The sequence below is a fragment of the Dendroctonus ponderosae genome, unplaced genomic scaffold (genome assembly GCF_020466585.1).
Source record: "Dendroctonus ponderosae isolate FM_Combo_2020 unplaced genomic scaffold, Dpon_F_20191213v2 Dpon_F_20191213_10, whole genome shotgun sequence".
NCBI lineage: Eukaryota > Metazoa > Arthropoda > Insecta > Coleoptera > Curculionidae > Dendroctonus > Dendroctonus ponderosae.
Genome location: NW_026017111.1, coordinates 446423 through 472923, shown reverse-complemented (window position 1 = coordinate 472923; position 26501 = coordinate 446423). Strand labels below are relative to the sequence as shown.

The 26501-nt window shown below is 41.5% G+C and overlaps 4 protein-coding genes across 5 annotated transcripts in view; 3 read left to right on the top strand and 1 right to left on the bottom strand.

The window, feature by feature from the left end:
* LOC109537238 (conserved oligomeric Golgi complex subunit 1) overlaps positions 1–987 on the top strand; it is a 4812-nt gene extending 3825 nt beyond the window's left edge. For both annotated transcript variants that reach the window (XM_019903866.2, XM_019903865.2), the window contains one exon: positions 174–987. In XM_019903866.2, the coding sequence (XP_019759425.2) occupies positions 174–290 (117 nt within the window). In that variant the 3' untranslated portion in view covers positions 291–987. The remainder of the gene's footprint in view (positions 1–173) is intronic.
* A 578-nt stretch (positions 988–1565) lies between these two features.
* On the top strand, positions 1566–3898 carry LOC109537243 (nuclear pore glycoprotein p62). Its single transcript, XM_019903871.2, has 8 exons — positions 1566–1944; positions 2151–2354; positions 2412–2804; positions 2876–3011; positions 3065–3252; positions 3306–3480; positions 3536–3647; positions 3702–3898. The coding sequence occupies exons 1-8, from the start codon at positions 1866–1868 to the stop codon at positions 3861–3863; spliced, it is 1449 nt and encodes a 482-aa protein (XP_019759430.1). The 5' UTR covers positions 1566–1865; the 3' UTR covers positions 3864–3898.
* Positions 3899–4005: 107 nt separating this feature from the next.
* LOC109537234 (ATP synthase subunit b, mitochondrial) lies at positions 4006–5370 on the top strand. The gene is made up of 5 exons (XM_019903861.2): positions 4006–4139; positions 4226–4335; positions 4407–4655; positions 4722–4818; positions 5006–5370. Exons 1-5 carry the CDS (start codon positions 4112–4114, stop codon positions 5269–5271), a joined length of 750 nt encoding a protein of 249 aa, XP_019759420.2. The 5' UTR covers positions 4006–4111; the 3' UTR covers positions 5272–5370.
* Positions 5371–5417: 47 nt separating this feature from the next.
* The window catches only part of LOC109537233 (protein Wnt-4), a 24207-nt gene continuing 3123 nt past the window's right edge, over positions 5418–26501 (bottom strand). The window contains exons 2-8 of the mRNA XM_019903860.2: positions 10154–10289; positions 7327–7447; positions 7153–7270; positions 6948–7098; positions 6770–6891; positions 6574–6714; positions 5418–6516 (exon numbers count right to left, since the gene is read on the bottom strand). Coding sequence (XP_019759419.1) covers positions 6315–6516; positions 6574–6714; positions 6770–6891; positions 6948–7098; positions 7153–7270; positions 7327–7447; positions 10154–10219 — 921 coding nt within the window. The 5' untranslated portion in view covers positions 10220–10289 and the 3' untranslated portion in view covers positions 5418–6314. The remainder of the gene's footprint in view (positions 6517–6573; positions 6715–6769; positions 6892–6947; positions 7099–7152; positions 7271–7326; positions 7448–10153; positions 10290–26501) is intronic.

The window sequence follows — 26501 nt, the reverse complement described above, 5'->3', positions numbered from 1 at the left end:
GAAGAAATTCCCATAGACCACGGCTTCAAAGCCCGGAAAACATTCCTAAATGTGTTTTTGTTTGTTTGCCTTTTTGGGGTTCCCCTTTAACAGTGTTCACTGATTTTTTTTAACCATCTGCTAACGCTAAGTTGCAATGAACCTGGCAGGTTTTGATGTGTATTTTTTAATAGGCGAGCCCTCAAAAGCCCACGAAATCCACCACAAAGAAGGCGCAGGAGTCCGCGTCGGCAATGAGACAAAGCGCCGCTGCCCTATTCGGGAGTTTCTCCACGGACTGGTTTTCGTAATTATGAGTAATTTTTACGTATTTATATAAACTTTTCTGCCCAAAACAGTTCGCTTGGCTAAATCAGTGTTGTTTAAGCAGAGTGCTGTATATGTATATCAGATTTTGTACATATTCCAGGCGAAAAGTTCCTATAGACGTACGCTCAATTCTTCAGGGTTATTGACTTATAAAGCGTTCAAAGTTCTTACTCTGCACAGTTTGGGTATTTCCTGATGTCCTGTTTCCTAATCGGCGCATGGCAAAATGATATCTCCAGGTTGTCAGTGAACGTCAAAAAAAACCGATTTTGTGTAATCGTACTTTGTTGTAAAAATCACGCCAGCGATCGAGAAAATACCACAAAACGACACCCGAAACGTTTAGCTTTACGGAAATTCATAATTTTCCCCGGGGAAATTAAAAAGATGTGTAATATTTCGAAATTTTTGCAGAGCTAATCGCACCACCGTCTCTATCCTCCGCCATTTCACAGTCGACTAACTCGACGGAATGACACGAGCGAACGATTTATAGCTCGGTAACTATGACGTCTTGGACGTACGTTTGAAACGGCGCCTCTTGCTTAAAATTAGGCCAGAAAATCACACAGCACTCTGTATTACACATGTACTTTTATTTGTATAGGTATACACAGTTATACGTTATACAGCGTAGTGCATATTGATTGTACAGTATTAAAATCGAAACAATTTAAACGCCTTGTTCTTGCTTTCAAGAAAAAATTAGTATTATTTGTAAGCCAGGCGTTGCATAAACATGCAGGCGAACCAATATGGATGATTGATTTCTAAAAAGCTCTCATACAATTACCAGTAAAAATAAAAATTTGCTGGAATTTCATTCATATTTATTCAGGCTCGTTTTACTCGTACGTGACGTATTGGTTTCAGAACGCTTGTAACATCGGCACGTGACAACGTTATAAGGCTGTTAATGTTGTCTCCAGAGACAAGTCTTGTCTCTGCTGGTTCATTTAAAACTTCAATAACTACAAATTTCAAAGTTGATGTGTTTATATCTTAGACAAGGAAAGAGACTCTCTTTCCTTGTCTAAGGTTTATATTCACTCGTTGCCATGGTACATGTCTTGTATTCAAAGAGTCGACAAGCGATTGGTCGATCAGGTTTATGTGTATCCGGAAAAGCACGTCACCAGGGACGGTTTCTTTCACGCCTACTTTCTAGTCTCTACCATAGAGTAAGTAAAATAAACGATGCCAAAACGAATTATGTGGCTCAAATGGTTCTTGAGAAACTTCGGAAAAAGCAGCGTCATGTTTGAGTCGATTTTGCATCTCAACAGAAAAACACGCAAATTTAAAACTTCCTGAAACGAAGACTTTTTTGTTATTTTACTTTCTCTATGGTCTCTACTTGTCTCTGTTGTCTCGTCTTTATCTATGACTGTTGCACAAAATATCCCCCCAAAAATATAAGAGGGTATGTTCTGTGGACTGTTGTACAGATCATAGAGTAACCTAGGTGATCTGTGGACTGTTGTTGAAATGTCACTCCTGTAAAACCGCGAATAATTTTATTAAATATCTAGCCCTGTTGTTAATTTAGCCGGAAAATGTTCAATTTTGGTTCACCAGCGAACCCACCCAAGACGGGCACCGCTACAAACCCTTTAACGAGTACTCCTGCTTCGGGTAAGTGGAAATTTTCAGAATTGAGAATTCTAACCTCCAATTCACAAAAGCCGAGGGAAATTATCGAAATTTAGCGAATCTGGGCCGTTTTGAACTGTTTTTGACTGATTTTCTTGAGGGAAATCGCCCGAATTTTATAAAGTTTGCCTTGCCGTTAAGATTTCTTTGTGCACCTAATTAAGAATCTATTAATATGTCTGTTCTAGCGGGGACTTTGCAGTTTAATTTGGGCCAATCGGCAGCATCTGGAGACAGCAAACCGGGCTCCACAATGTTTCCCTTGGCTTCAGCTTCAAGTACCCCTTCGCTGGGATTTAGCGCCAACTTCAACCAGCCAAAACAAGCGGTTGCGCCTACTTTAAACTTCGGCGCGCCAGCGGCAGCTTCAAACAGTGCTGGGTTTGGAACAGGTAATATACCGGCAAAAAATGCTTTGAAAATTTTGAATTTTGACTACGTGTTTTCAGGCTTCTCAAGTCCTGCTCCTGCTGCTAGCGCAGCCCCAGCCTTGTCGTTTGGTTTTGGCAGCTCAGCTGCTACTCCTGCTGCATCTAGTGCTGCGCCTACTATGTCGTTTGGGCTTGGAGCAGCGCCAGCTTCAACCAGTGCTGCCCCTACCGTATCTTTCGGGCTTGGAGCCCCAACTGCAACTAGCGCAGCGCCTACCGTGTCTTTTGGATTAGGCGCGCCAGCTTCGACTAGTGCTCCCAGTTTGTCTTTCGGTTTTGGGGCTCCAGCTACTTCAACCAGCACGCCTAGTTTGTCATTTGGTTTCGGCGCTTCCACAGGCACCACTGCCACGTCTAGTGCCACATTTACGCCGATTTTGAGTAGTGCAGCCACCACAGCGCCCACTTCAGGTAACTAATAGCTTTCCATTTTATTGTGTATGTATACTTAGAAAAAATCCAATACATTTCCCTTTGGCTAGTCCTGAAATTCGGCCCAACTCCAACTGCAACTACTGATGCCGCTAAGCCGTTGCCGAGTGGAACAACAGCTGCAGCCACTACTACAACAGCTTCTTCGGGATTTTCCATTGGAGGCGCTGCTACCAGTGCAGCCGGGTAAGTTCAGCTGCAGAGCTCGTTGTGGGAGCGCATTTTATGCTGTTTTTTAGGGCTCCGACCACATCGGCGCCCGCTGCAGCCCCTGCGCCTGCTCCTGCTCCTGCTGTCGGGGCGCTAACGTTTGCCCAGTTGGAGGATTCGATCAATAAATGGACCATCGACTTGGAGGAGCAAGGCAAATTCTTCATTAATCAAGCCAAACAGCTGAACGCTTGGGACGGCTTGCTTGTTTCAAACGGTATTGTTTCCATATTCACTAAAGGGATTGGTTGCTGATGTTGCGTCTTCTAGGGGAAAAAATCCTGAGCCTGAACAGCAGCATAGAGAAGGTCAAGCAGCAACAGTCGCAGCTGGATCAAGAGCTGGACTTCATTTTGGCACAGCAAAAGGAGCTGGAGGAGCTGATTATTCCTCTAGAGAAGGAGCTGGTTGATGTTCCTATTGTTGATATCGACAGGAACCAGATGTAAGCATAGCTTCAAGTCCTGCAAGCTTTAGTTGCTTGACTAATTTTTTTCTAGGTATCAGTTTTCGGAGATAATCGATTTCCAGCTGAAGCAGATTTCTGATGATCTGAAGGAGATAATCGAGAGCATCAACGAATCAAATAAGGACGAAGAAGTCTCGAACCCAGTAAGGACGCTGAAAAACGGTTTTGTTCCGAGAATTAGTCAGTTTTTTTCGCAGATAACCCAAATCAGCAAAATACTGAACGCCCACATGAACTCCCTGCAGTGGATCGACAGAAACACGGCTCAAATCAACCGGCGCCTGGAGGAAATTGCAAAAATTGAGGACACCAACCGCCGAAACCTCAGCGTGAATAGCTCATTTTCTATGTACCAATAGGAGTTTGTCAATTAATAATTAAAGATGTTTTTTTTATTGCAAGTGTTTTGTTTGTTTCACAGATTGAAGTCGGGAATGCGAAAAATCCGCCTTATAAGCGGCGCTGCCAAATAGTCGCGAAGCAATCCACAAGGTCGACAGTTGTCATAGGGCTTACGTAACCTGTCCATCTGACTTTTGTACTTGCCAGTTGAAAAAGGGGCTGTGGGCTTTATTTAAGAACTGTGTAGGGGAAATCTAGCAAAAACATGCTTTCGAGGGCCGCAATTCTTTCCGGTAGGTCCCAGTTAGCTTGCCTATCTCTGCCATCAAATAGAGGTCGATTTCGGTTTCAACATGTTTATGTAATCGTCTTTACTCAGGTCAAAACTCCAGGGCTCTGATGGCGTTGTGCAGGGCGACTGGCACTTCAGCCACTAGCAATGCGGCCGCTGTTGCTGATACGCCTGCCAGTTCCACTGCTTTAAGGCCTGTAAGTGCTCGAGTCAACAATACAATTACGAGGGTTTGCCCAGTGATTTTAATGATTGTGGATGTTTTCAGCAACGACAGGAACCTGGCAAAGTGCGCTTTGGCTTCGTTCCAGAAGAGTGGTTCCAGGCCTTCTACAACAAAACTGGAGTGACCGGCCCCTACGCCTTTGCTTTCACTCTTTCCACCTATTTGGTGAGCAAGGAAATCTACGTATTGGAGCACGAGTTCTACAGTGGACTGTCCATTCTGATCATGTGGACCTACGGAATCAAGAAATTAGGCCCCAAAGTGGCTGCCTTTTTAGACAAGGACATCGACGTAAGTTTTGATTTACAACGCGAAATGAATCCTCAGGGGGGCTAAATTTGGGCTGGTTTTCTGTAGAACTACGAAAAGGAATGGAATTCTGGGCGAGAAAATGAGAAGGAAGTCTTGCAGAGCCAGATAGCCAATGAGGAAAAGCTCCAATGGTCCATTGAAGGTATACAGAATGTTTGAACAATCAAAGTGTTTGTGCGAATGTTGCGTTTTTCGCTTTGCGGCCTGCAAATTTTAAGATTCTCTTTTGAGGCATCGGAAGTGATCGTTTTATAAATAATTATCGAAATTTGTGAATGTTTTGCGCCGTTCGTACTGAACATAAATCACACAAAAGCTGTTAATTTTAGGTCAGAACTTGCTGTTGGCGGCCAAGCGGGAAAATGTGGCTCTGCAGCTCGAGGCCAACTACCGGGATCGTTTGCATACAGCTTATCAAGCCGTGAAGAACCGTCTGGAGTACCAAGTGGAAAAGACCAATGCGGAGCGCAGAATTGCTCAGAAGAACCTTATCGAGTATGTGGTGGCCAGAGTGAAGGCCTCCATCACTCCCGATCAGGAGAAACAGAACATCAACAAATGCATCTCCGACTTGGCGCTTTTGGCCAAAGCCTAATGTAATCATTGGGCTCATTTAGATAAGTTTATTCTTACACAGTACGACGCAACTGTTATTGTCGCCTGAATAATGGTAACTGATGATTATTTAAGGAAACCGGTTTTTTTTGTTTTTTGCTCCTCCATTTGAAAATAACGCAACCCTTCTACACAAAGATTTTAATAATACTGCACATATCCATGCAATCAACATTTAAATTAATAAATACAAATTACTGTTAAGTCAATTTACGAGGTACTTCTATTATAATATCATCAGGTTACATAAAAGTCTACAAGTTTCTGTTTTCCGACGCGGTGATTTCAAGACGTTTTTTTATTTGGGCTGCTTCGTCCTCAGGTTTTTATGGCACAGCTTTCAGCCGGAGCCAATTTGATTCGCGTGCGAAAAATCACCCCCCAACTACCCTAACATGACTATTTACAATATCTATAATCGCTACGCGCTAGCTAAGCTAGAAGACTTACACGCTAGGCAAATATATTAAAATTCTATTTACAGTAGTCTATGTAAATTCGTTAAGTACAAAGTTATGCGCTGATGTTGGTCGTACGAAGCCGGGGACTCTGTCGAATGCCCGTGTGAGGTCTTGGTGGTTTGGTTGGGGACGCCTTCATGCGACCAACTAGGAAACATTCTTTACGTTCTAGAATACACGTTACTATATACAAATCTAAGGGGACACATTCAGTATATTACGTAAAAATACTCGCTAGTTAAGTACCGCGGAGCGCTCAGATCTTTGAAAGTGGCACAGAATGGTAACGATTTGAGTCTAAATAGTATAAAGCCCTGACGAGGGTGGTGCTAAGGAGGACGTAAAGTTCCAATCGGTGCCAGTTCTGCGCCCAAAGCCTTTTGAACAGTAAAACTACGTGAAAAAGCTAACAACTACATTCACATAGAAGGGATATGTCGACCAATCCAGATAGGGCATAGTATCACGTTAAAAAATAGCTTCTGAGCTAAACGATAAAGAATAAATAAAGCTGTAGATCAAGACTCTTGTGTGAGAAGAACTCGACATCTTCATGGAAGAACTAGTTGCAGACGTGTTCTTCTTTCCGCGATCGGCAGGTGTTGCAGACGACGTTGCAGCACCAGACGAACGCGCATTGGCACTTTTCCTCTACATCCTTGACTCTGGTTTGGTAGCCTCTTCCGCAGCACAGCAAAGGACAGCCGTCGATGCCCTGACTAGTCAGGTTGCAGACGCGCCCGCGGGTCCCCAGAATGTTCAAGCTGAAGCAAATTCAATCGGTCACTGTGTGAAGAAATCGTCAAGAATCACCCACATACGTTTCGTTCTTCTCGCAATAGTCCGGCGAGTCTTCTAGATAGACCAGGTCGGTTCGGTTGGGCTTCTTGAAGTCCGGGCTGATCACTTTCAGCTTCTTGCGGCGCCTCTCCACGTACTTCACATGCGAAGCGCCTTCGTATCTGAAAGGGAATGTTGGCGTTGATTTAAACGAATGATCGGCTCAAATTTGGGTACCTTTTGTAGAGGCCTTCGGCCACTTTTCTCAACGTGGGCAGCCGTCGCCAGCAGATCTGCATGCTGCAGGAGCCGGAAACGCCGTGGCACTTGCAGGTTCTCTGCATGCGCGACCGCACCGCCTAAACAAGCCAAATTAGGGGGTTGGCCCAATGGTGCTCAGAAGCGCCCTACTAACCCTCCGTCCTGCTTCGTTGTTGTGCAGATTCATCAGGCCCAGGGCGGTGTTCTGATCCTCCCGCACGTCCAGGAACTCTTTGGAGAACTTCTCGCCGTATCTGATGTCGTCGGAGCAGGCGCCCCATTTCCACTTCGTCGGCTTTCTCTGTCTGAAACCGGCAGGTTCCAGTAGCGCTTACCTTCTCCGAGACAATCCGGCTTACCTTATTTTGTTGTCGCACGAGCACCATTCGGAGAGCTCGCCTTTGGTGCAGGCCCGCGTTACTGCGTATGCCATCGAAGCGGCCGAAATCGCGTTCAGGTAAGCAGCTTCGCGACTTTCTGAAAAGTGAGTCTTAGTAAACTGAGGAAGGTTCCTGTTCACGCTAGCAGCTTACTTATGGTGGCCACATTGCCGAAAGTGTTGTTTTTTTCGGCAAAAGTTGTGCAGTTCCATCGGGTGTAGGCGAACTGCGTCTGGCACTCTTCGATGGCCAGTTTGGCGCCGTTTCCAATGATCTGGAGAAAATGAACCGATTTACTCGCGAAGAGGAAGAGAATGATGGGGATCATGCAGATAGTGGCGCTGCCAATAATTAGAGCGATTTGGTGAGTGGCTGCTGTTAAAAGCCAGTTTATTAACACCTCCGCTTCGGGCAACAACAACGGCAAATATTTGCCTGTCTTAAGGTGCAAACAATAACAAATTGAGGTACGTTGTAGTTCAGTTTGGCTGGTTTGTACACGATGTGTGCTCAACACATGCTATCTCTCGATGTGTGTGTGTGTGTGCAGAGTTTGCATAGGTGGAGTATGTTTAATGTTGACGAAAGAACGGTTTTTTTCTGGGAATCAAACATGTTCAAAGGGTATTGATGGTTTGTCAAATACCATCAAGGGAATTGACCTTTATTTTAGATAGCTCAATATTGTCGTTGAGTAGAGAATGGATTTACCTAGAGCGGCTGGTTCTGTGTACCCATCTTAGGGCTTGTTTGGTTAGTTTGGTTGCTTAAGAGCCTTAATGAGAAAAATTACTTTAAAACAGTTATCCGACAACTGTGTTTGTCTGGTCTGAGGACGGCCTAGTGGAAAAACGCTGCAGTTAACACTCTCTTTCCACAATGTAGTTCAACTAGGAAACATAAATTGGCAGTTTTCCAACTTTTGCCGAATTCCTAAATTTTTTGTTCAGCTCGCGAATGGCAGCAGCAGTAAATCACACTCGAAGTATCTTAAGAAAAGTTCTTTTGATCGCGTCTAAAGAACTGAAAAACGCAAATGGGAGTGAGTGTAATTGGAGTTGTCGGGTGTAAAAAGACTTGGTGAGTGCTCCTAATTATTTAAGTGGCAAAATCCCCTTTGTAATCAAGAAACCCTATTTGTTTAGACATTTTCGCATCTCTTTAGTGATTTTCTACATTTTTTGTCCTGACTGTCCCGCCTGCAAAAGCAGCGGTTAAGAAGTGATTCGCAGTTGAAGTGTCTTAGGTACTGCCCAAGAGTGTTTTGTGGACAGTTTGATTGGTGTGTGGACTTTTTGACTGAACGGCACCGCAATGTTCGAACTTTTCGCATTTCCTGGCTGATTTTCTACATTTTGTGTCCTATCTGTCCTGTCTGCAAAGTGAAGGGTTCAGTAGTCATTCGCGTTTGAAATGTCTTAGACAGGTTTCGCTAAAGATTTCACACTAAAAGACCGAAAAAATACACTTTGGAGTTAAGGAGATTAAATGTTTATGATTCGAAGAGGCTTAGTGACTGTTTTAAACCGTTTAACTGCAAAAACTGCCTTTATGATTGGACCACGTTGTAACACTTGGACTTTTTCTCATTTCTTGTCTGATTTTCTACACTTTTTGTCCTGACTGTCCCGCCTGCAAAAGCAACGGTTAAGAAGTGATTCGCAGTTGAAGTGTCTTAGGTACTCCACAAGAGTGTTTTGTGGACAGTTTGATTGGTGTGTGGACTTTTTGACTGAACGGCACCGCAATGTTCGAGCTTTTCGCATTTCCTGGGTGATTTTCTACATTTTGTGTCCTATCTGTCCTGTCTGCAAAGTGAAAGGTTCAGTAGTCATTCGCGTTTGAAATGTCTTAGGCAGGTTTCGCTAAAGATTTCACACTAAAACGATCGAAAAAATACACATTAAGGAGTTAAGGAGAATTATTTTTTATGGTTCGAAGAGGTTTAGTGACTGTTTTAAATCGTTTAACTGCAAAAACTGCCTTTATGATAAGACCACGCCGTAACACTTGGACTTTTTCTCATTTCTTGTCTGATTTTCTACACTTTTTGTCCTGACTGTCCCGTTTGCAAATCGCATGCTTAACAGGTGATTCGCATTTGAAGTGCCTTGGAAATAGAAAGGTTTTGTTAAAGATTTCACCCTAAAAAAATAATATTCTTTATGGTCCAAAAGGACTTAGTGAGTATTCCTAATCAAGTAACTGCAAAAATTGCGTTTTTGATTAAATCACACTGAAAAATTTGGACATTTTCGCATCTCTTAGATGATGTTACAAATTTTTTGTTCTATCTGTCCCGTTTGCAAAGTAGTTTGCTCTTCAGGTCTGTCAGAAATGTCGCTTCAGAAAGAATGCAGTTTCACGTGAACTAGATCGAAGTTGTTTGTAAAAAACTGTAACGTCTGAGCTTTTTTACATTTCTCGGATGATTTTGTACATTTTTGTTCGGTCTGTCCCGTCTGCAACCTGAACGGTTATAGAGTAATTGTCAAATAAAGTGATTCTTCTCCTTCCTGCAAACTTTTCGAAATATTGCAAGTGTTTTTCCGTTGTTGTCCTGTTTGCAGAAACTTTTATTGCTTTTCAATCTAAGGAAATGGGCATTTTTGAATTTTTATAGGGATTTTACATAAGTTTTGGTCTTGGTGTCCCGTCAGCAAAGTCAAACAGTATGGAGTAATCGGTTTCTACTACTCGGTACAACTCGAATAGAGACAAAATTATTAGTTTTTTGTTTAAAATAATTTTTTGCCATTTCCTGAAAGTGTTTAACGCTTGTTTATGAGGTCTTTGTGCAGCGGCCTCTTTTCCAGAGTTGAAGGGGAACTTGTGACAGAAAAACTACCAGAAGTTTTACGAAAATGCAACTAAAAGTTAATTAACTTGGAACCTAGAGAATTAGATGATAAGAGCAAAGGAACAATAAATAGAAGCTAAAGATGCGATAGAGAACAGAATAGATTCTCCCTCAACTTACCGGTAAAATTTTGTCGTATTTGGCGCATAATTCTTTCTGCTTGTCCACGAAGAAATCCATCTTCATGCATCGTTCTTTGTGGGCTGTTGGAGTCAGGTTTAAGATTGTAGAGAGGGTTGCGGGAAATCCTAACTGCCTGCAACAAATCGAACGCTTTAGCAGGCACTCGGATGAAAAAATATGTTTCTAAAACAAAAAAAAGTGGAGAACGGGATTAAGAGTTGAAGCCGGCGTTTAGGGTGAATTTCGCCCCCTTTTGAGCCCACAGCGGAATATTTCTTCACCTAATTTCGTTTTTGTCCAGCTGTTGCCCAAGGGAGCAGTTAACGTGGCAAAGAGCCACCTGAGGCCCGATCAGAAACCAATTTTGTCGTCTATGGCCATCCCGGCTTTTCAGCCTTCTTGAGCGGCTTATTGCGGCTTATCGCTGCTTGTTTATTTGGGAGCCCCATAACGATCCCGCTGTTTTCCGCTCTGGTTTTTCACTCGATGACACCATTTTTCCGCTCAGATCTGCAGCGGTTTTTGTCTGCCATTCTTAGGGCCAATTATGCCGGGGCTCATTCATCGAGGGCCTAACGAGGCCAACAAAACAATAATGGGGCCCTTGTTCCACAAGCACAATGCATAATGGTAACCAATGGGGCGTAAGTGGCGCCCCTTTTTCAATTGGCCGCCTCCGGCCAATCCCGCACTAATTAGCTTGATGAGAGGATCCGGAGAAAAGCTCGCTTGTTTCCGGTTAACGTGAAAGTCGGGAAGTTTCCAAGCAAAACCGAACACAATGGTTGCTGATTTTATGGTACCTGTTGGGTGCTTGTCATGCTCAAGTGCTTTTTGTAGGAATGCAAAAAGTTTTCGGTTTTCTGTTAACTCTATTGAAGGCCAAATTGTCTCGTTTGAAGCGTTGTCTAGCGTTTGACTGATTGACCCACTGCTTGACCAGTGTTTTAGCTGCTCCCAACCACAGGCTGCATATACGCTGATCCAAGTAAACGTAAATTAAAATTCTCATTGGTTTTTCACTTTTAAAAGCGATTTTGCAATAATCCTTAATGAGTTTTATTTAAATTCAGTGGCGTAACTGCTTGCTATCCTTGTGAATTTGAGCCGTGAGCACAAAATCAGCTCCAATCAAGACTTTTACGAGAAAACTCCCAACGTTTCCGTATCGATAGTTCACTTTCTCAAAAGGCCATTTAGTTCTCTTTCGAATGATGTAAAAATCAGCGTTCTTGCCCATTTTGCTTCCGAGAAATGAGCAAGAACAGGGCGGAAAACATGAAATTTTGGCCTAATCTTGCACCTAAATGTATGATATTCAAATTTCGCTTTCTGGGTCAAAACTACTCGAATTTCCACTCTCATGTTGTTATTTCTGAATCGAGTTTTCAATTCTCTATCCAACGATGCCAAAACTAACTCTGTGGCTTTAATGGGTCTTGAGAAACTTCGAAAAAAGCAGCGCCTTGTTTGAGTCGATTTTCAATCTCAACAGAAAAACACGCAAACTTAAAACTTCCTGAAACGAAGACTTTTTTGGAAAAACTGCCAACATTTCCTTATCGATAGTTCACTTTCTCAAAGGGCCATTTAGTTCTCTTTCGAATGATGTAAAAATGATCGTTTTTGCCCATTTTGCTTCCGAGAAATGAGCAAGAACAGAACGGAAAACATGAAATTTTGGCCAAATCTTGCACCTAAATGTCTGATTCAAATTTCGCCTTCTGGGTCAAAACTGCTCGAATTTCCTCACTCATGTTGATATGACGGAATCGAATTTCGAATTCTCTATCCAACGATGCCAAAACGTCCGAACATTTTGCAAAAATTCAGTAACCTTTGGTTTTTCAGGAATTTTTCAAAATTTTTCATTTGGCGAGCGTTGGGAACGAAAACAGCTCTTGTGAAGCAACATTCCACTGTTAAACCTGCGGAACCACCCTTTGGAACTTTCACGTCTTATAAAGGATACTTTTCTAATCGGTCTGAAAACATCCACTCCCGCCTTTTCAGGAATTTTTGAAAATGAGCAGTGTTTTCTTTCAGCTAGTGAAAATGTAATGTGTGATCAACAGGAAATCTTGAACTTTCCTGGAAACGCGGAAAATGGCAGTCCCGCACGAACTTTCTCGATGTCAAACCATCTTCGGCCAGTCTCTAATTTTGCCATGAAGACAGCTGAAAACAAATCCATGTTGAATTGAATTGACATGTTGACGACACCAGCATCAATTCGCAGTAGCGCAAATTCGACGATTTCCCCCACATACAAAACGGATCCATTTATTTAACATGCGATGAAGGAACGAACGTTTGGAAACTGCGGTGTAAATCCTGGACCGTCTGCGTCCAATCAGTCAATCGTTCGAACCTTGGCTGCATCACTTTGACACTAAAAACTTTACAGCTTTGCACCCTGCCACTTTGTTTACGCGCGAACAAAAACAAATTCATCCGTTTTACGGCGTCCATAAAATATTATTTGTAAATTTTCGGCTTTAATTACCCAGAAAATTCGAATATTCCCACTAAAGTAAATATGGAACGCGTTTATGTCGGGGGGCGTTAACAGGAAATTCGTTGATCATGCACAAGAGCGGCAAAAAAGCTGCTGATGTTCCGGGAATGTCTGGAAGACTCGGAGTCGCTGTAATAAAAAATACATTGACCGACAAGACACTAATTGTCCCACTGCTTGACCAGCAAATTTGGTGCTCCGAACCACTGGCATTTGACACTGAAAGGAAATATTGATTCATTTTCTCTCAGTCCAGCCCTGGACTGTGACGTTGCAGGCCTTGAGCCTCACGTGCTGATTGGCTGTCTGGCACCGTGACGTCAGTTGTTTGCAGGCAAAGCCAGACAGGGGCGTATTGAGCTTAAAAAAGCGATTCCTAGACATTTCTGTTCAGCCGTTTGGACAAGAAAGTCTTTCGATGAGTGATGGTCGGGCTATCAAGGCTCCGATAAAGGGGGGTCTTACGGCGCTTATCGGGTTGCATGTAATGCAGAACATTCGTGGAAAATTAAACTCGAAAAGGAAAACGATTGCGTCGGACAGTTTACTATATGGGTTTTCAATACGCGTGATTTGCTTTCGGCCATTGTCCTGAACAGGGTCTGCGGAATGAATTTTCCTGCGGGGTCGTAAAAAGTAACTGCTCCTGCTAGGGGTAGTTTATGAACGTCGGGGTTATGGCAACTGTATGATGTCCAGCAGCGGGACCGGGAAATTCTTATTAAAGCAGACCCATACATTCCCGAATTCCTATTTTCCTTTTACCGCCCTCGTCGTATTAGACTGCAGGAGACGATATTGATGATATTGATATGAGTACGGGGGGTGCTTTCGCTTCCATGTAACATTCCGAAAATGATTGGATTAACGTTGGCCGATGGGGCGCAAATCAACCGACAATATTTCACAAAATTCGCTCGGTTTTTGCAGTTTTCATTTTCATCAGCCACTGATCCTTGTACATTGACTAACCAGACATGAAGGATGATTTATTTAAACCCGTTGGACAATGGTGCAAATTATCCCGTCCCAACTTGGTTATTGGTGGCGTTGTCATAGCAACCACCTATTTCGAATGCAAAGTGTTTCGAAAATGACCATTTGCACCACCGTTGCGTGTTTAAAGCAGAAAATAAAATTGATTTCCCTAAAAAAATCTTTGCCGATCGATCAAAACGTGTTAGTGTCTTTATAACTTCAAATCTTAGGTTTATGCGAATTTCGAAACTCTTTTTTTAAGTGGTAGACAATTTTTGCACAACTGTAAAAACAAGTAAATTTTAAATTCCCCATATCATGCATCTAAAATATCCTGCAAATCCAGAAAAGTCGGCAGAGCCGACAAATTCTTTCACCTGATGGCGTTTCGACTTCAATCCATCCTTAGAGACTGTTCAAGAAACTTTCCGCATTTTGCTGTTCATTCAACCTTCTGATGCGGACCCAATAAAAAAGTAAATACGCACAGAGTTTCGACTCGAAGCCATCATCATCATCAGTTAAGCCTGAAAAATTAATTGATGCAAAACTGCATAAAACTATAGACGATAATTAATTGATTATGACGTAAACCACGCGATAACAAGCTGAAGAGATAGTTTGACCACCCGCGAGGTTTAACGTTCCCGTGCATTTTGCACATGTTTATTAATCAGGTTTAATGGCAAAAATGCTAATGAGATAAGGACCACCCTTTGAGACCCACCTGGCAATTAACTAGATTATAGTCGACGAATATTTCAAATGAAATGTACACCGCTGGTGAAAACTGTTCCACCTAGAGCAGCGTTTCTACGACAACCGTCCCATATCTCCGATCTGATTGGTTGATTTTTTCCCGCCATTCGTCCGGGAATGCGAAAGTACTGCTTGCACCAGCGGTAATTCCCACCAAACCTTGTTGGCTGCGGGCGTATAAAATCGACGTTTGACAAGTGTGTTTACCAATGCGCGCGATTAATTTGAATAAATGCAAAGCCCACTAATTAATAATGCGCATTGCAAAAAGCCCCCATAAATCACGTGTTTGCGCACCTAATAAGGCAATTACCAATGGATTATGGTAATTGCTAATTGGCGCTTAATTAATTAAAGCCAAACAGTGAAGTTGCCGGTTGTTTTAATGTGCTGTGAAGACAAACCGATTGGGGAGAAAGTTGCCAGGTGGAAACAAAGGAGAACCGAAACAGAATTCAAGTGCCCGATCGGGAGAAAGGAATCGATTTACTGCGGCGATTAAACGATTTCCTGCATTTTTTCTGCATCGTTTATACGGTTGATGTAAATTATCTTTAAATGCTACCAGCACCTGCTAAGGCTTCGGAATTTTTTAATTATTGCTCTTACGCCAAAGCAACCCGATACGAGGTTGGAGCAACATACATTTGATTTTCGTATGAACTTTTCAAATTTTCCGTCTCCGAGGACGATATTCGAGCGCGCCACATAAAAATTTGTTAAAACAATACCAGAAAAGACTGAAAGATGCTGGCAACGGTATTTCAAAGAGTATACAATTCTCTAAATAGTGGGTAGGTTTCGATTTTATGCAATCATCAGGGAATTTTTGCCGAATTTTCCAACTTTTGTGTTAACGACGGAATCGAAATTTTCTGCAACCGCCATATGAAAATTCCCCAAAAAAAGAGCAGAATAAAACATCAGCATGCTCTTAACTGCTTTTGAAAGAGCAAATTACAGGCMATTAAAYGGGCGAGTTTCGAACYAGWGMCATCTTCAGAGATTTTAGTATGAACTCTTAAAAGTTGCCGTTTCCGAGGACGATATTTCAATGCTCTGCAAGCGCCACATAAAAATTAGTTAAAACAATACCAGAAAAGACTGAAGGATGCTGTCAACAGCATTTTGAGGATCAAAGTGCTTGCTCAGTGGTGGGCCAGTTTCGATTTGATGTCATCATCAGGGACTTTGTTTCAGAATTTTTCCATTTTTATCTCTCTGGCGATGATATTCAAACTTCTGCAGCGCCATAATTCGTAAATACCAGCCCAGAACGGCAAGAAGCATGCTCTTATTATGAAGCTTCGGAATGTTTAAATTATTGTTCTTAGGCAAAAGCAACTCCGGTGCAAAGTTGGGTCAACAACATACATTTTGAAACGAAATGAATTGCTTTGACCAATCCTCGTACACTGAAACGATTTACATATTCCTTAGTTGGTCTACGGAGCGTGTCATAAGCGATTTATATCACCGGTTATTTCACTTTTCTCAGCAGCAGTTCGATTTGCAATCCGCGAATGAAAATAAGGGCATTTTTCTTGGTCATTATCCGATCAACGTCTCAAGTACTGATCGTTCAGATGGCACGTCTCTATTAAAATCCGCTTTCGAGCGTAAAACGAGCATAAAACACATATGGCTTTCATCAATTTGATTTTACAGTGTATTTTCCCCATTTAAAACTCGTGAGAAATTTCGAATTTTATTTGTTTAGATAATAATTCTTCTGTTTACCGATTTTTTATTCGGGTATTTCGAGGTGCTACTGACGGACACGACACTCGGTTTATTTTCGAAACTATTTCGACAATCGCCCGAAATATTGTTCGTTTAGTGTTACATGCCAAGGGTGCAAACGGGTCGCTCCCAGGCCGTTTCCTTGACAACCTGGAGCAAATGGGGCGCAGTCGGTCCAAGGGAACAGACTTATTGCACTATTGCCCATGGCAAATTTTTAATAACCAAATTACCTCTAGTCTAGTCGGGTCTATTTTTCGACTTGTTAATCGAACCGTTCGGAAATAATAAATGGAGTGGCAAACGCGTGAAAATCGGGCGGAGATATGCTTTTAAGTAAAAATAGCGCTCAGCGGCACTAATTAGCTTTGTAACACACTAAGTGGGAATCTATAAGTCATCCGCAGGAGAAGCGAGCGGTTTCTATAAAACTTTGGCACTTTCCCATCTATTTTTCCTCTTAGGCTTCTTGATCTCGCGTCTGAATTCCCAAGGCACAGCAATTTCCAACACAAAATCGTCTGTCTGCCACCTTATTAAGATAATGCAAACACCGAAATGGACCTTAAAATCCGAAATTCTTCGGTTACACTACGAAATTGATGCGAAGGTTCGATTTAACGTTTCGCTCATAAACTCGGATGAAATTGGGCACTAAAATAAGCATCGGCCCGCTTAATGGGGGCCTTTACAGTAGTGAGTAAACTTGTGAGTCGATCGTCATTAAAACCGTTTATAACTCGCTGCTAATGAAATGACTGAAGGGGGGAATAAAAGCTCCAGTGGCCCCCTTTCAGCCGTAAAATGTATGGAATCACCTCAGAAGCTTCTGGAGATTCGAAATTTTATTGAAGTCCACCACCCATGGTGCAAGGCTCCATCTGGACCCACTAAAGATGGGCGGTGATTGGTTGGAAACTTGCCTACAGCATGTCGAAAGTTGGGAGCAATACTTTTTCGCCACTGTTATTTTTTGATTGAAAACACCAAAATTTATCGAGTTTTGCGCGTTCCCCCCACTAAGAGCATAATAAGGTGATTAATTAAAAGCAGTTCTGCAAAAAAATATTCGCAAACAAATTTTCGCCTTTAATGTACTTAGTGCTTTCCTCAAGTATCAGCTGTTTAGAAAACCCCTCTTTGCTGGACTATCAAACAAGAAAATGTTTTCTTTACTGTGGTACCTGAAGCAACTCTCTAGAAGCACTTTGTTGGGCTCCACCGGATGTTGAAACTTCGCATGCAAAAGCAAAAAGTGTGGAAAGTTGCACCAAAAACTGAAAAATCACCAATATTCCCTATTTTACAACACAAAACTCTTTAAAATACCGCATAGCGAGAAAGATTTTGGAAAAATCCCCAACATTTTCTGCTCAAGAACACAAAAACCACATAGTCGATAAACAGAAGAGAAACTTTGACCTTTAAAAGGGCACCAGAGGCACCACTGGAGGTTGGAACTTCTCATGCAAATGGGGTGAAACGTAGCAACAAAAATTTAGAAAAATCACGAAAATTCTCTGTTAAAGAGCACAACAATCGCATTGTGAACAATCAGAGAAGAGACTTTGCTCTTTAAAATGATACAAGAACGAAGCCTTTAAAAGCTCTATTTTGGGTGCCTCTGAAGTTGGAAACTTCGCATGCAAAAAACGTGAATACTTTCACCAAAGACTGAAAAATTGCCAAACTTATCTGCTCTAGAGGCTCAGTTTTGGGGGCCACTGGGAGTTGAAACTTCACATGCAAGCGACGTGAAAAGTTGCAACAAAGATCTTGAAAAAATCCCCAACATTTTCTTCTCAAGAACACAAAAACCACACAGTTGATGAACAAAGGAGAAACTTTGACCTTTAAAGGGGCACCAGATGCCCCACTGGAGGTTGGAACTTCGCATGCAAATGGGGTGAAACGAAGCAAGAAAAATTAAAAAAAATCACAAAAATTCTCTGAAAGAGCACAACAATCGCATTGTGAACAACCAGAGAAGAGACTTTGATCTTTAAAACGGTACAAATCAATAAGAAGCTCTATTTTGGGTGGCACTGGAGGTTGAAACTGAAAAAATAGTTTGAAAAGTTCCTTAAATCCTGTGTTTTAGGACATGAAAGCTATATAGGGACGAAAATTTAAGGGGCAAAGCCCTGTGATGTATGCATGAGCAAAATAACTATAAATATGAAAAAAAACAAAAGGATTTTTAGTCGTTTCTGAGATATGAATGCAAAAAGTCCGGTTCTGCAGCAATGGCAACAAATGGGTTTGCAGGAGCATTGACAGCTCTCCTTCGGCACATTAACAAACATATGAATCGTTCGCGGCTCCGAATGAGTGATGGCTGCATAAATTGAGCGCCAAAGGACGAATTATCGTTGTAACAACAATTATTTTGTAACCACAAGCAAAGCCGGTGCTGCAAATAAACAAAAGCGATTTACCGCCGTTTCGTTTCGAATGTGGATTTGTTTGTTTTGCAGTGAATGTGTTCACATTTCGATTGTGCTTAGAAAAGCACAAGGCGGAATTGCTGAATCTCAACAAGTGCTTTTGCTCGTTTTGTGACCCGAATTTTACGGTAAAACTTGCAATCAGGCCGATCGAAAACACGCAAATCCCCCCGGTGTTCACTTTGTGGCGAGGCAGGTATAAAAAACATCTAAAATCCGTCTTTAACGTTCAAAATTCCATCTCCCGATGTACCGAATGTGTCCATAAAACGCCAGTTTCCATTCGGTAGTTAATATTTGCATCAAATGAACATTGTTAAGGTTTTACGAGCGCATAAACTTTTATCTTCTGGTGCGTTTCACACTCGGCACATCCTCGAAGTTATTAGGCTCTTTTACGATTCCATAAAGACGGGAATCAGTCGGGGTTTTGTCTCCAAATTCATCATTTAAATTCGACTTTATTATTCACCTTTTGTTTCTCGAGTTTTGTACAGATTCTTCAATGAAGGTTCACGTTAATGTCAGAAGATCAGGAAAGCTCGGGGTGCATTTACGCACCTTCAAACGAACAGATTTCTCCACATTAGACTTTTTTACACTTACTAGCAAACAATTCACGTTAAAATAAGCAAATTTTCAGTCAAATCACACCTAAAGCTGATATTTAGATGTAACCAATTCGGTATACAACGGATTCAAGTGGAAAACTTCTTTAAAAGTTCATAAGTTTTTCTAGCTTGGTAAGTGTCGGTCTCAAAACGAAAAGTTTCCTCCCAACCGCACACTCTTCTTTAAAAATTCATAACTTTCAAACTTTAGCCAACAACAATCAAATTTTTTTACAGTCTCTAGAAGATGCTTGAATCGAAAGCAGCAGCAATTTTCATTAATATTGTCCGAAAGCCGAAGTTTTTCCAGCTTGGTAAGTGTCGGTCTCAAAACGAAAAGTTTCCTCTCAACCGCACACTCTTCTTTAAAAATTCAAAACTTTCAAACTTTTGTCAATAGCGAGCAACCAAAAATTTTTACAGTCTCTAGAAGATGTTTGAATCGAAAGCAGCAGACATTTTCATTAATATTGTCCGGAAGCCGAAGTTTTTCCAGCTTAGTAAGTGTCGGTCTCAAAACGAAAAGTTTCCTCAGAACTGCACACTCTTCTTTAAAAATGCATAACTTTCAAACTTTAGCCAACAGCAACCAAAAATTTTTACAGTCTCTAGAAGATGCTTGAATCGAAAGGAGCAGAAATTTTCATTAATATTGTCCGGAAGCCCACGTTTTTCTGGCTTGGAAAGTGTCGGTCTCAAAACGAAAAGTTTTCTCCAACTGCACACTCTTCGTTAAAAATTCATAACTTTCAAACTTTAGCCAATAGCAACCAAACATTTTTACAGTCTCTAGAAGATGCTTGAATCGGAAGCAGCAGCAATTATCATTAATATTGTCCGAAAGCCGAAGTTTTTCCAGCTTGGTAAGTGTCGGTCTCAAAACGAAAAGTTTCCGCCCAACTGCACACTTCTTGAAAAAATCATAACTTACAAACTAACGTAAATAACTACTTGAAATTCTCACACTTCACCATAAAACTGTTCAGATTTTCAGTAAAATCACGCTTAAAGCTGATCAGTTTATAGCAGTGAAACTTTAAGGATTTTTAAATGAGTGAAAAAGAAAGAAAAAACTTCTGCTGTTTGAAACTGAACTTTTTTTCGGCCTGCTAAGAGTCAAAGATCTGTTCTGAGTTGAAGCTCCATCCATCAGACCGCTCAAGAGGATTAAATTGTAAACTGTGCCAAAATTCAGCTCGATTTCTTGAAAAACGCCTATAAAAACTTTGTTTTAACCAACTTGGCTTATGACTAAAAAATGTGCATTTGTTGCTTGTTAATCTACCAAATACAGTCATGTAATATCGAAAATTGAAGACTTTTCGGACCTTAAAGAAAGGCTGATTAACAGCGAACCAGTTYACACAAAAACTCGRGAACAATCAATGCWGGAACATGAAAACCACCCAAAATAGACGTGAAATTACAGAAAAAATTACGACCATTCGATTATAGGAATCTATCTAAACTCCTGAAGAGTTTGCCTTGAATTTTGCAAACCCTGTAGGCCTCAAGACTGAACTCCAGCTCTTCAAGCTTATTAAGCGCATTTCTTCCGGCAAAATCCAGATGATTGACGGTGGTTGTTGCAGCGTATGAAAGAACACAAAGGGCCCTTCAGGTCTAATCATATTCAGCCGGCTAGAAAATATCGGATTACACGCGGAAATTAATATTTCTTTGCTGTTTGAATTCCCAGCCGACGAAGTTCCATCGCCCAACACATCAAAACGAAGAAATTGGTTTGGAAAATATCGGCGGCGGCCACGCAAACCCAAAAGTCATCAAAACAAAAGTGAACGGGACATAAATCTGGTAAGTAAGTGGTAATAAGTCATAGGCCGGTTAGAGGACGTCAAAATAACATTAATAAGTTTCCTAGTATCTAAATAAACCTGGGGGGAAACTGATTTACGAGTTCTGTTTTTAAAGCGGTTATTCAAATTGGGCTGGCGCGCTTTTTATAGAGGAGAGAGGATTTTGGGTGGAGATATCCAGGGCAGTAGATTCACATGATTATGCTATTAAAATCCCTGGGAATTTAAGCCATCAACTTCTTCGGCTGAGCCCATTTTAATCGTTGTCAAATCCTAATTTATGGCCCTTAATTGGACGGTCGGTCAACATCTGGACAGCGAAGACACTCATCTAGGCGAACTTAATTATAAGCCGATGAACTAGCTGGAGGCGCTTCTTTGTTTACCATTTTACCGAAGGACTGCGTTTGTCGTGATTAAAACCTTCAAAGTCCATTTCTTCTGGATCCGAGTCATTAACAGTTAGACGAAATTTTTCAACATTCCACCTCCGAAGCACAAAGGCCAATAAATCGGACTTGTGGTTTACTCTGTATACCCTGGAGGGTTTTTGCAATGGGTGGGTCCAACATGGCGATGGCTGCAAGGCCCTCGCGACTCGATAACATGCGAACAATGAGAAGAATAATGTACAAGGTGGAATATGAAGTGGAGACACCGACAGCACCAACGCAACTTCTCTCTTCAATCTCCAATCAAACCCTTCAGTGTTGTTGTATGGAAGCCATAGAAGTAGCTTAAGAACATTCTGCAACATTTGCTTCTTTTCCTTTCCTTCCTTCTCTTAGATGGCCTTCGATGTTTCCACTCTCATYTTGCATGTTTTGGAACTTTGTRGCTTCTTTTCAGTCTCGTCTTACTTGAAGCTCAATTCYTTCAACTCCAGTTCTTCAGGAGTCTTTCCAGATGTAGCGATTTTCCAGAAATAGATGGTTGAAGAAAGTGTAACCGGGTGTTTGAAAATRTCCATAAAATCAGCAAAARKCGGACATTGCCTGAGTTTTTCACYTTTTCTAGAGAAAACTCTGCTCTAGCCAGTGGCGTTCCAAAAGTCTTGCTGGTTCAAATGGTTTTTGCGAGAATGCCCAACTATTGGACACGTTTGCAATCAGCTCTTTAAAAATTTGGAAAAATTCAGTATAATGAATGATATACTCGAGCTTTGCTCTGTTTATAGAGAAAAGGGTGCTCTATCCAATGGAGCAATAAGAGCATTTCTGTCCCAAACAGTTTTCGCGAGAAGAATAATTGAAAGGTAGAAGTTCATATTTTGTCATCGCACAAACCATTTGCACCCGCTTGTTGAAAAATGTGCACAGATTCAACCAGAACTGAAATCTACGCGATTTTCACAGCACGCATAAAAAGATATGCAAGAGCTGTGCTAATTCAAACAGTTTTCAAAAGACAAATTTTTGAAACGTAAATTGCCAAATTTTTTCTTCGGTCGCTCATTTACAGTCGTTCAAAAAATTCCACCTTCTCGACAGAAACCGAAATCCTGCCGAGTTTCACAGGTTTTATAGAGAAAAGGGCGCTCTATCCATTGGAGTACCAAGAATTTTGCTGACTCAGACAGTTTTTGAGAAATAAATTATTGAAACGAACATTGTCAAATTTTTTCTTCGGTCGCTCATTTGCAGTCAGTCGTTCAAAAAATTCCACCTTCTCGACAAAAACCGAAATCCTGCCGAGTTTCACAGGTTTTACAGAGAAAAGGGCGCTCTATCTATTGGAGTACCAAGATTTTTGCTGACTCAGACAGTTTTTGAGAAATAAATTATTGAAACTAACATTGCCAAATTTTTTCTTCGGTCGCTCATTTGCAGTCAGTCGTTCAAAAAATTCAACCTTCTCGACAGAAACCGAAATCCTGCCGAGTTTCACAGGTTTTACAGAGAAAAGGGCGCTCTATCTATTGGAGTACCAAGAGTTTTGCTGGCTCAGACAGTTTTTAAGAAATAAATTATTGAAACCATCATATGGTTCCATGCATGGAAATATACGTAATTTCACACTTTTTACAGAGGGAACAATTCTTTACCAAGTGAAAAAACAACCAACTTACTGACTAAGAGTGTTTTAGAGAAATTAATTTTTGAATGTCAAATTGCAGAATTTTCGAAAAACATATTTACCCCAAAATTTTGAAAAAACTAACAAAAGGTTAAAAAGTCAATCCGAATGTTAGAACATTCCTATAAAATATCTTCCCATAACCAGTGGCGTAACAAGAGTAACCATTGTCCACAAATTAACTATTGAAATGTACAAAAATGTGTCGTCCGGTCACCTGTTTACACCTAGTTGCTCAAAAATTTGCACAAATTGAACGAAAAACGGAATCGACCTGAATTTCACCGTATTTATAAAGAAAAGTATGCTCTATCCATTGGCGTAACATCAGTTTCGCTAACTCAGACAGTTTTGCAAAAAATCAGTTATTGAAAGATACGTTTCCAATATTTGCCTTGCCATTGACACCCAACGGCCAGAAAATCTGCTTCAAACTCAACTCAACGGAAACCTACATTCATCGAAATTTTATAGTATTTTTATTGAAAACATTTGCAACATTTATTAGCTAAAACTGTTTAAAATAAATTAATTTTTCAACGGCAAACTTGCCAACTTTTTAAAATGGGAACGTCGTTGTTTCCAGGAGCAACATTTGTACCCTAATGTTCAACATGTCGCAAAGAAACAACCAAACGTGCAACTGGCTTCGTTTTTGCACTGGTTATAGAGAAAACTATGCTCTATTCATTGGCGCAACAGAAGCTGTCGTAGCTCTAAACAGTTTTGAGGGAGAAATTATTGAAAGGTCAGGGTCAGGGTCAGGGCCTGTAATTTCGTATCGGCTGATATTTATCGCTGTGCTTTCTAAAGGTTCATAAAACTTCAACAAACTGCGGAAAAGTTCGGAGTATTTTGAGCACTCAAAGAAAATGTGCTCTATCGAGGGACGCAAGGACCACCCTGACGATTTAAACAATTTGGGAGAAATAAACTGCTGAATTGTAAATGGCGAAACCTTGAATTGCATTCAAAGACACTTTTTTACACCTAGATGTTTAAAAATTTGCAAAATGCTAGCTCAAAGTGCGATAGAGCTGAGGTCCTTGACCCTTATAGGGAAAATGCTGCTCTATCCAGTGGCGCAACAAGCATCTTGCTAACTCAAGACGTTCTGGAGATGTAAATTGTTTAAAAGTAAATATCAAAAAGTCTTCATCGGGAGTCACAACTGCACCCAGCTAATTAACATTTCGCTAAATTATCAGGAACTGTGCAATTGGCCTCAGCTAAACGACATTTGTGGAGAAAAGTGTACGCTATTCAGTAGCGTACAAAAATATTGCCAGCTCCTTCCAAGAAAAAAATGATTGAATTGCAAATGTCAAAAAATTCTCTTTGGAAGGCAAACGGCCGCAGAATCTGCGATTTTTTCCGAATTCTGCTGATTTATGGCGAAGCGTGTATGCAATTTAGTGACGCCACAGTCATCTTTCGAAGTTCAAACTCTTAAAAAATTTGCAAAACATCAGCAAATGAGCCGTTTGGCCAGAAATCCTGCTCACTTATAGAGCAAAGTATGGTCCACCCAGTGGCGTAACAAACCAACGATTTTCATCAAGGGAAAGTGCGACCCAATCAATTGAAGTTTCCAGTTCCCGTAAATCTTTTATTCAACCCAGCCAATCGGCCATGGAAAACAAACACTGAGTCAAGAATAGACGAATTGAGAACGCCCTGTTGCCATCCGATGCGAACATCCACCGGGACTCCCCCTGATTTCCGTCAACTTGCTTCCAAAACGCCCAATCGGCAACATCGCCCGATTTCATAAAACCGAAAACAGACAAGGATCGAGTGTTGTATAAAACTCGGGAGTGCCCATCATTCGACACTTTCGTCTCTTAGTGTAAACACTGTTGATGGATCTGAGCACTGCAGTCTATCATTTGGCCGCCTATGATTTGGGAGATTAATCAGGCCCGAGTCGGGTTTTTTCGACGGTCGCAACATCAAACACCAAACGGTGGTGGAAAGCGATTTTTCCGCATCGGTTGCCACGTGGCGCTGTCATTCCAAGCAGGATCGAGCGAGATGGGAAATTGGGACGACACTCTTTGCCCCATCGGTTGTTTAATCGCTCAAGATTTGCCTGGTTTGCAGACAGTTAAAGCCCAACAAACCTGATAATTAGAGTCGAGAATCATGGCGTTCTGGAGCAACAATGCAAGGCAAACATCCTCCCATAAGTGCGGCTTTAAATTATGCACAAGAACCGCTGCTTGTCTGCGTGACAATGCACAAAACCACTCCATTCATAATAGATGGAATAGATTAGGGAGCCAATTAAAAAGTTGTGGCAATCCTGCCAGCGAACGGCCCTCATGGGCCACTTGACGGCTGAAAAAGGGCTTTCGCTGGAAAACACACTCTAATTAACGAGGCAACATGTTTGCGCTAATGTTTGCCATTCTTGTACCGGCCCGGATTTTTACAGGAAACAGCCAGCAGGATTAGCTACAGTGGCGTGCAGCATTTCGCTCAATTCCTCTGCCGATTTAGAGCTGAAGATGCTGCAGGAATTCGCTGGACTAGAGCAGTGACCTGGCCGAAGACGGAAACGCTACACGTAGGAACAAAAGACAAATTGCCGCAATAAGCAGGCGAGCTGAAATGCAGACGGGGCAATTCGTGTTATTAACACTGCAAATATAAAGTCATAATTGTGCGGAGAACTTCTTCGATTTGCCCGGCAGCCTTCGACCGCAAAGTGAAATGCAAAGGCAAAGTGAAAGAGCCTTTTACTTCTTTCGAGTGCGCCGAAGACAATTAAGTCGGTAATTGGCCAAAGAAAGGCATCCAGTGGGAACTTTCCACAAAAAAGCTGCGCTGAAAAGGCACTAGATCGACTGGTGCAACCCCTTTTGATAATTAAGCGCAGCCTGAAATATCTCATTATCTTCAGGCTGTGGCCGCTTGGTCAGGCCGATGCCATCTGCACCATGAAGAATCGAGCAAGCAACGCTTAAGGTTCAGGACAATTTTTTTCGAGAAATTAATTATCAACGAGCTGAGCCAACAAGACTGATTGGGAAAACCGCTGGGGCTTGAAAAATTACCTTTTTTCATTTGCTTCTTCAATCCCCTCAAGCTACACAGCACAGCGCACAGCTTTGGGTCTTTTTGGTAAAAATAAGTGCAGTTGCTTCAAGAAGAAGAACTTGGGCGCTCTTCAGTTTATTCTCCAGTTCCCTCTGCCTTATCATTAGCTTTTTGTTCGTACTTTCATTAAAATAAACCTCGCAACAAAAAAACATTGATTTTGATTTAGGAACATCAGGTCTAGCTGCTTTGAACCATAAAACTTTACGTGCATAATCATGAGGAATGGTTAGAAAGAGTGGCACAAAACATCACTTATTTTGTGATCCATACATGTCACTATTTTCCATTATG

Bases quoted from the DNA above. Each gene is read 5' to 3' on its own strand.
- LOC109537234 (XM_019903861.2), top strand. From the start codon at position 4,112: ATGCTTTCGAGGGCCGCAATTCTTTCCG. The intron at 4,336-4,406 runs GTAAGTGCTCGA...GGATGTTTTCAG, and splicing joins GTTCCACTGCTTTAAGGCCT to CAACGACAGGAACCTGGCAA. The intron at 4,656-4,721 runs GTAAGTTTTGAT...GGTTTTCTGTAG, and splicing joins TTTTAGACAAGGACATCGAC to AACTACGAAAAGGAATGGAA.
- LOC109537243 (XM_019903871.2), top strand. From the start codon at position 1,866: ATGTTCAATTTTGGTTCACCAGCGAACCCACCCAAGACGGGCACCGCT. The intron at 2,805-2,875 runs GTAACTAATAGC...CCCTTTGGCTAG, and splicing joins CACCACAGCGCCCACTTCAG to TCCTGAAATTCGGCCCAACT. The intron at 3,648-3,701 runs GTAAGGACGCTG...TTTTTTTCGCAG, and splicing joins ACGAAGAAGTCTCGAACCCA to ATAACCCAAATCAGCAAAAT.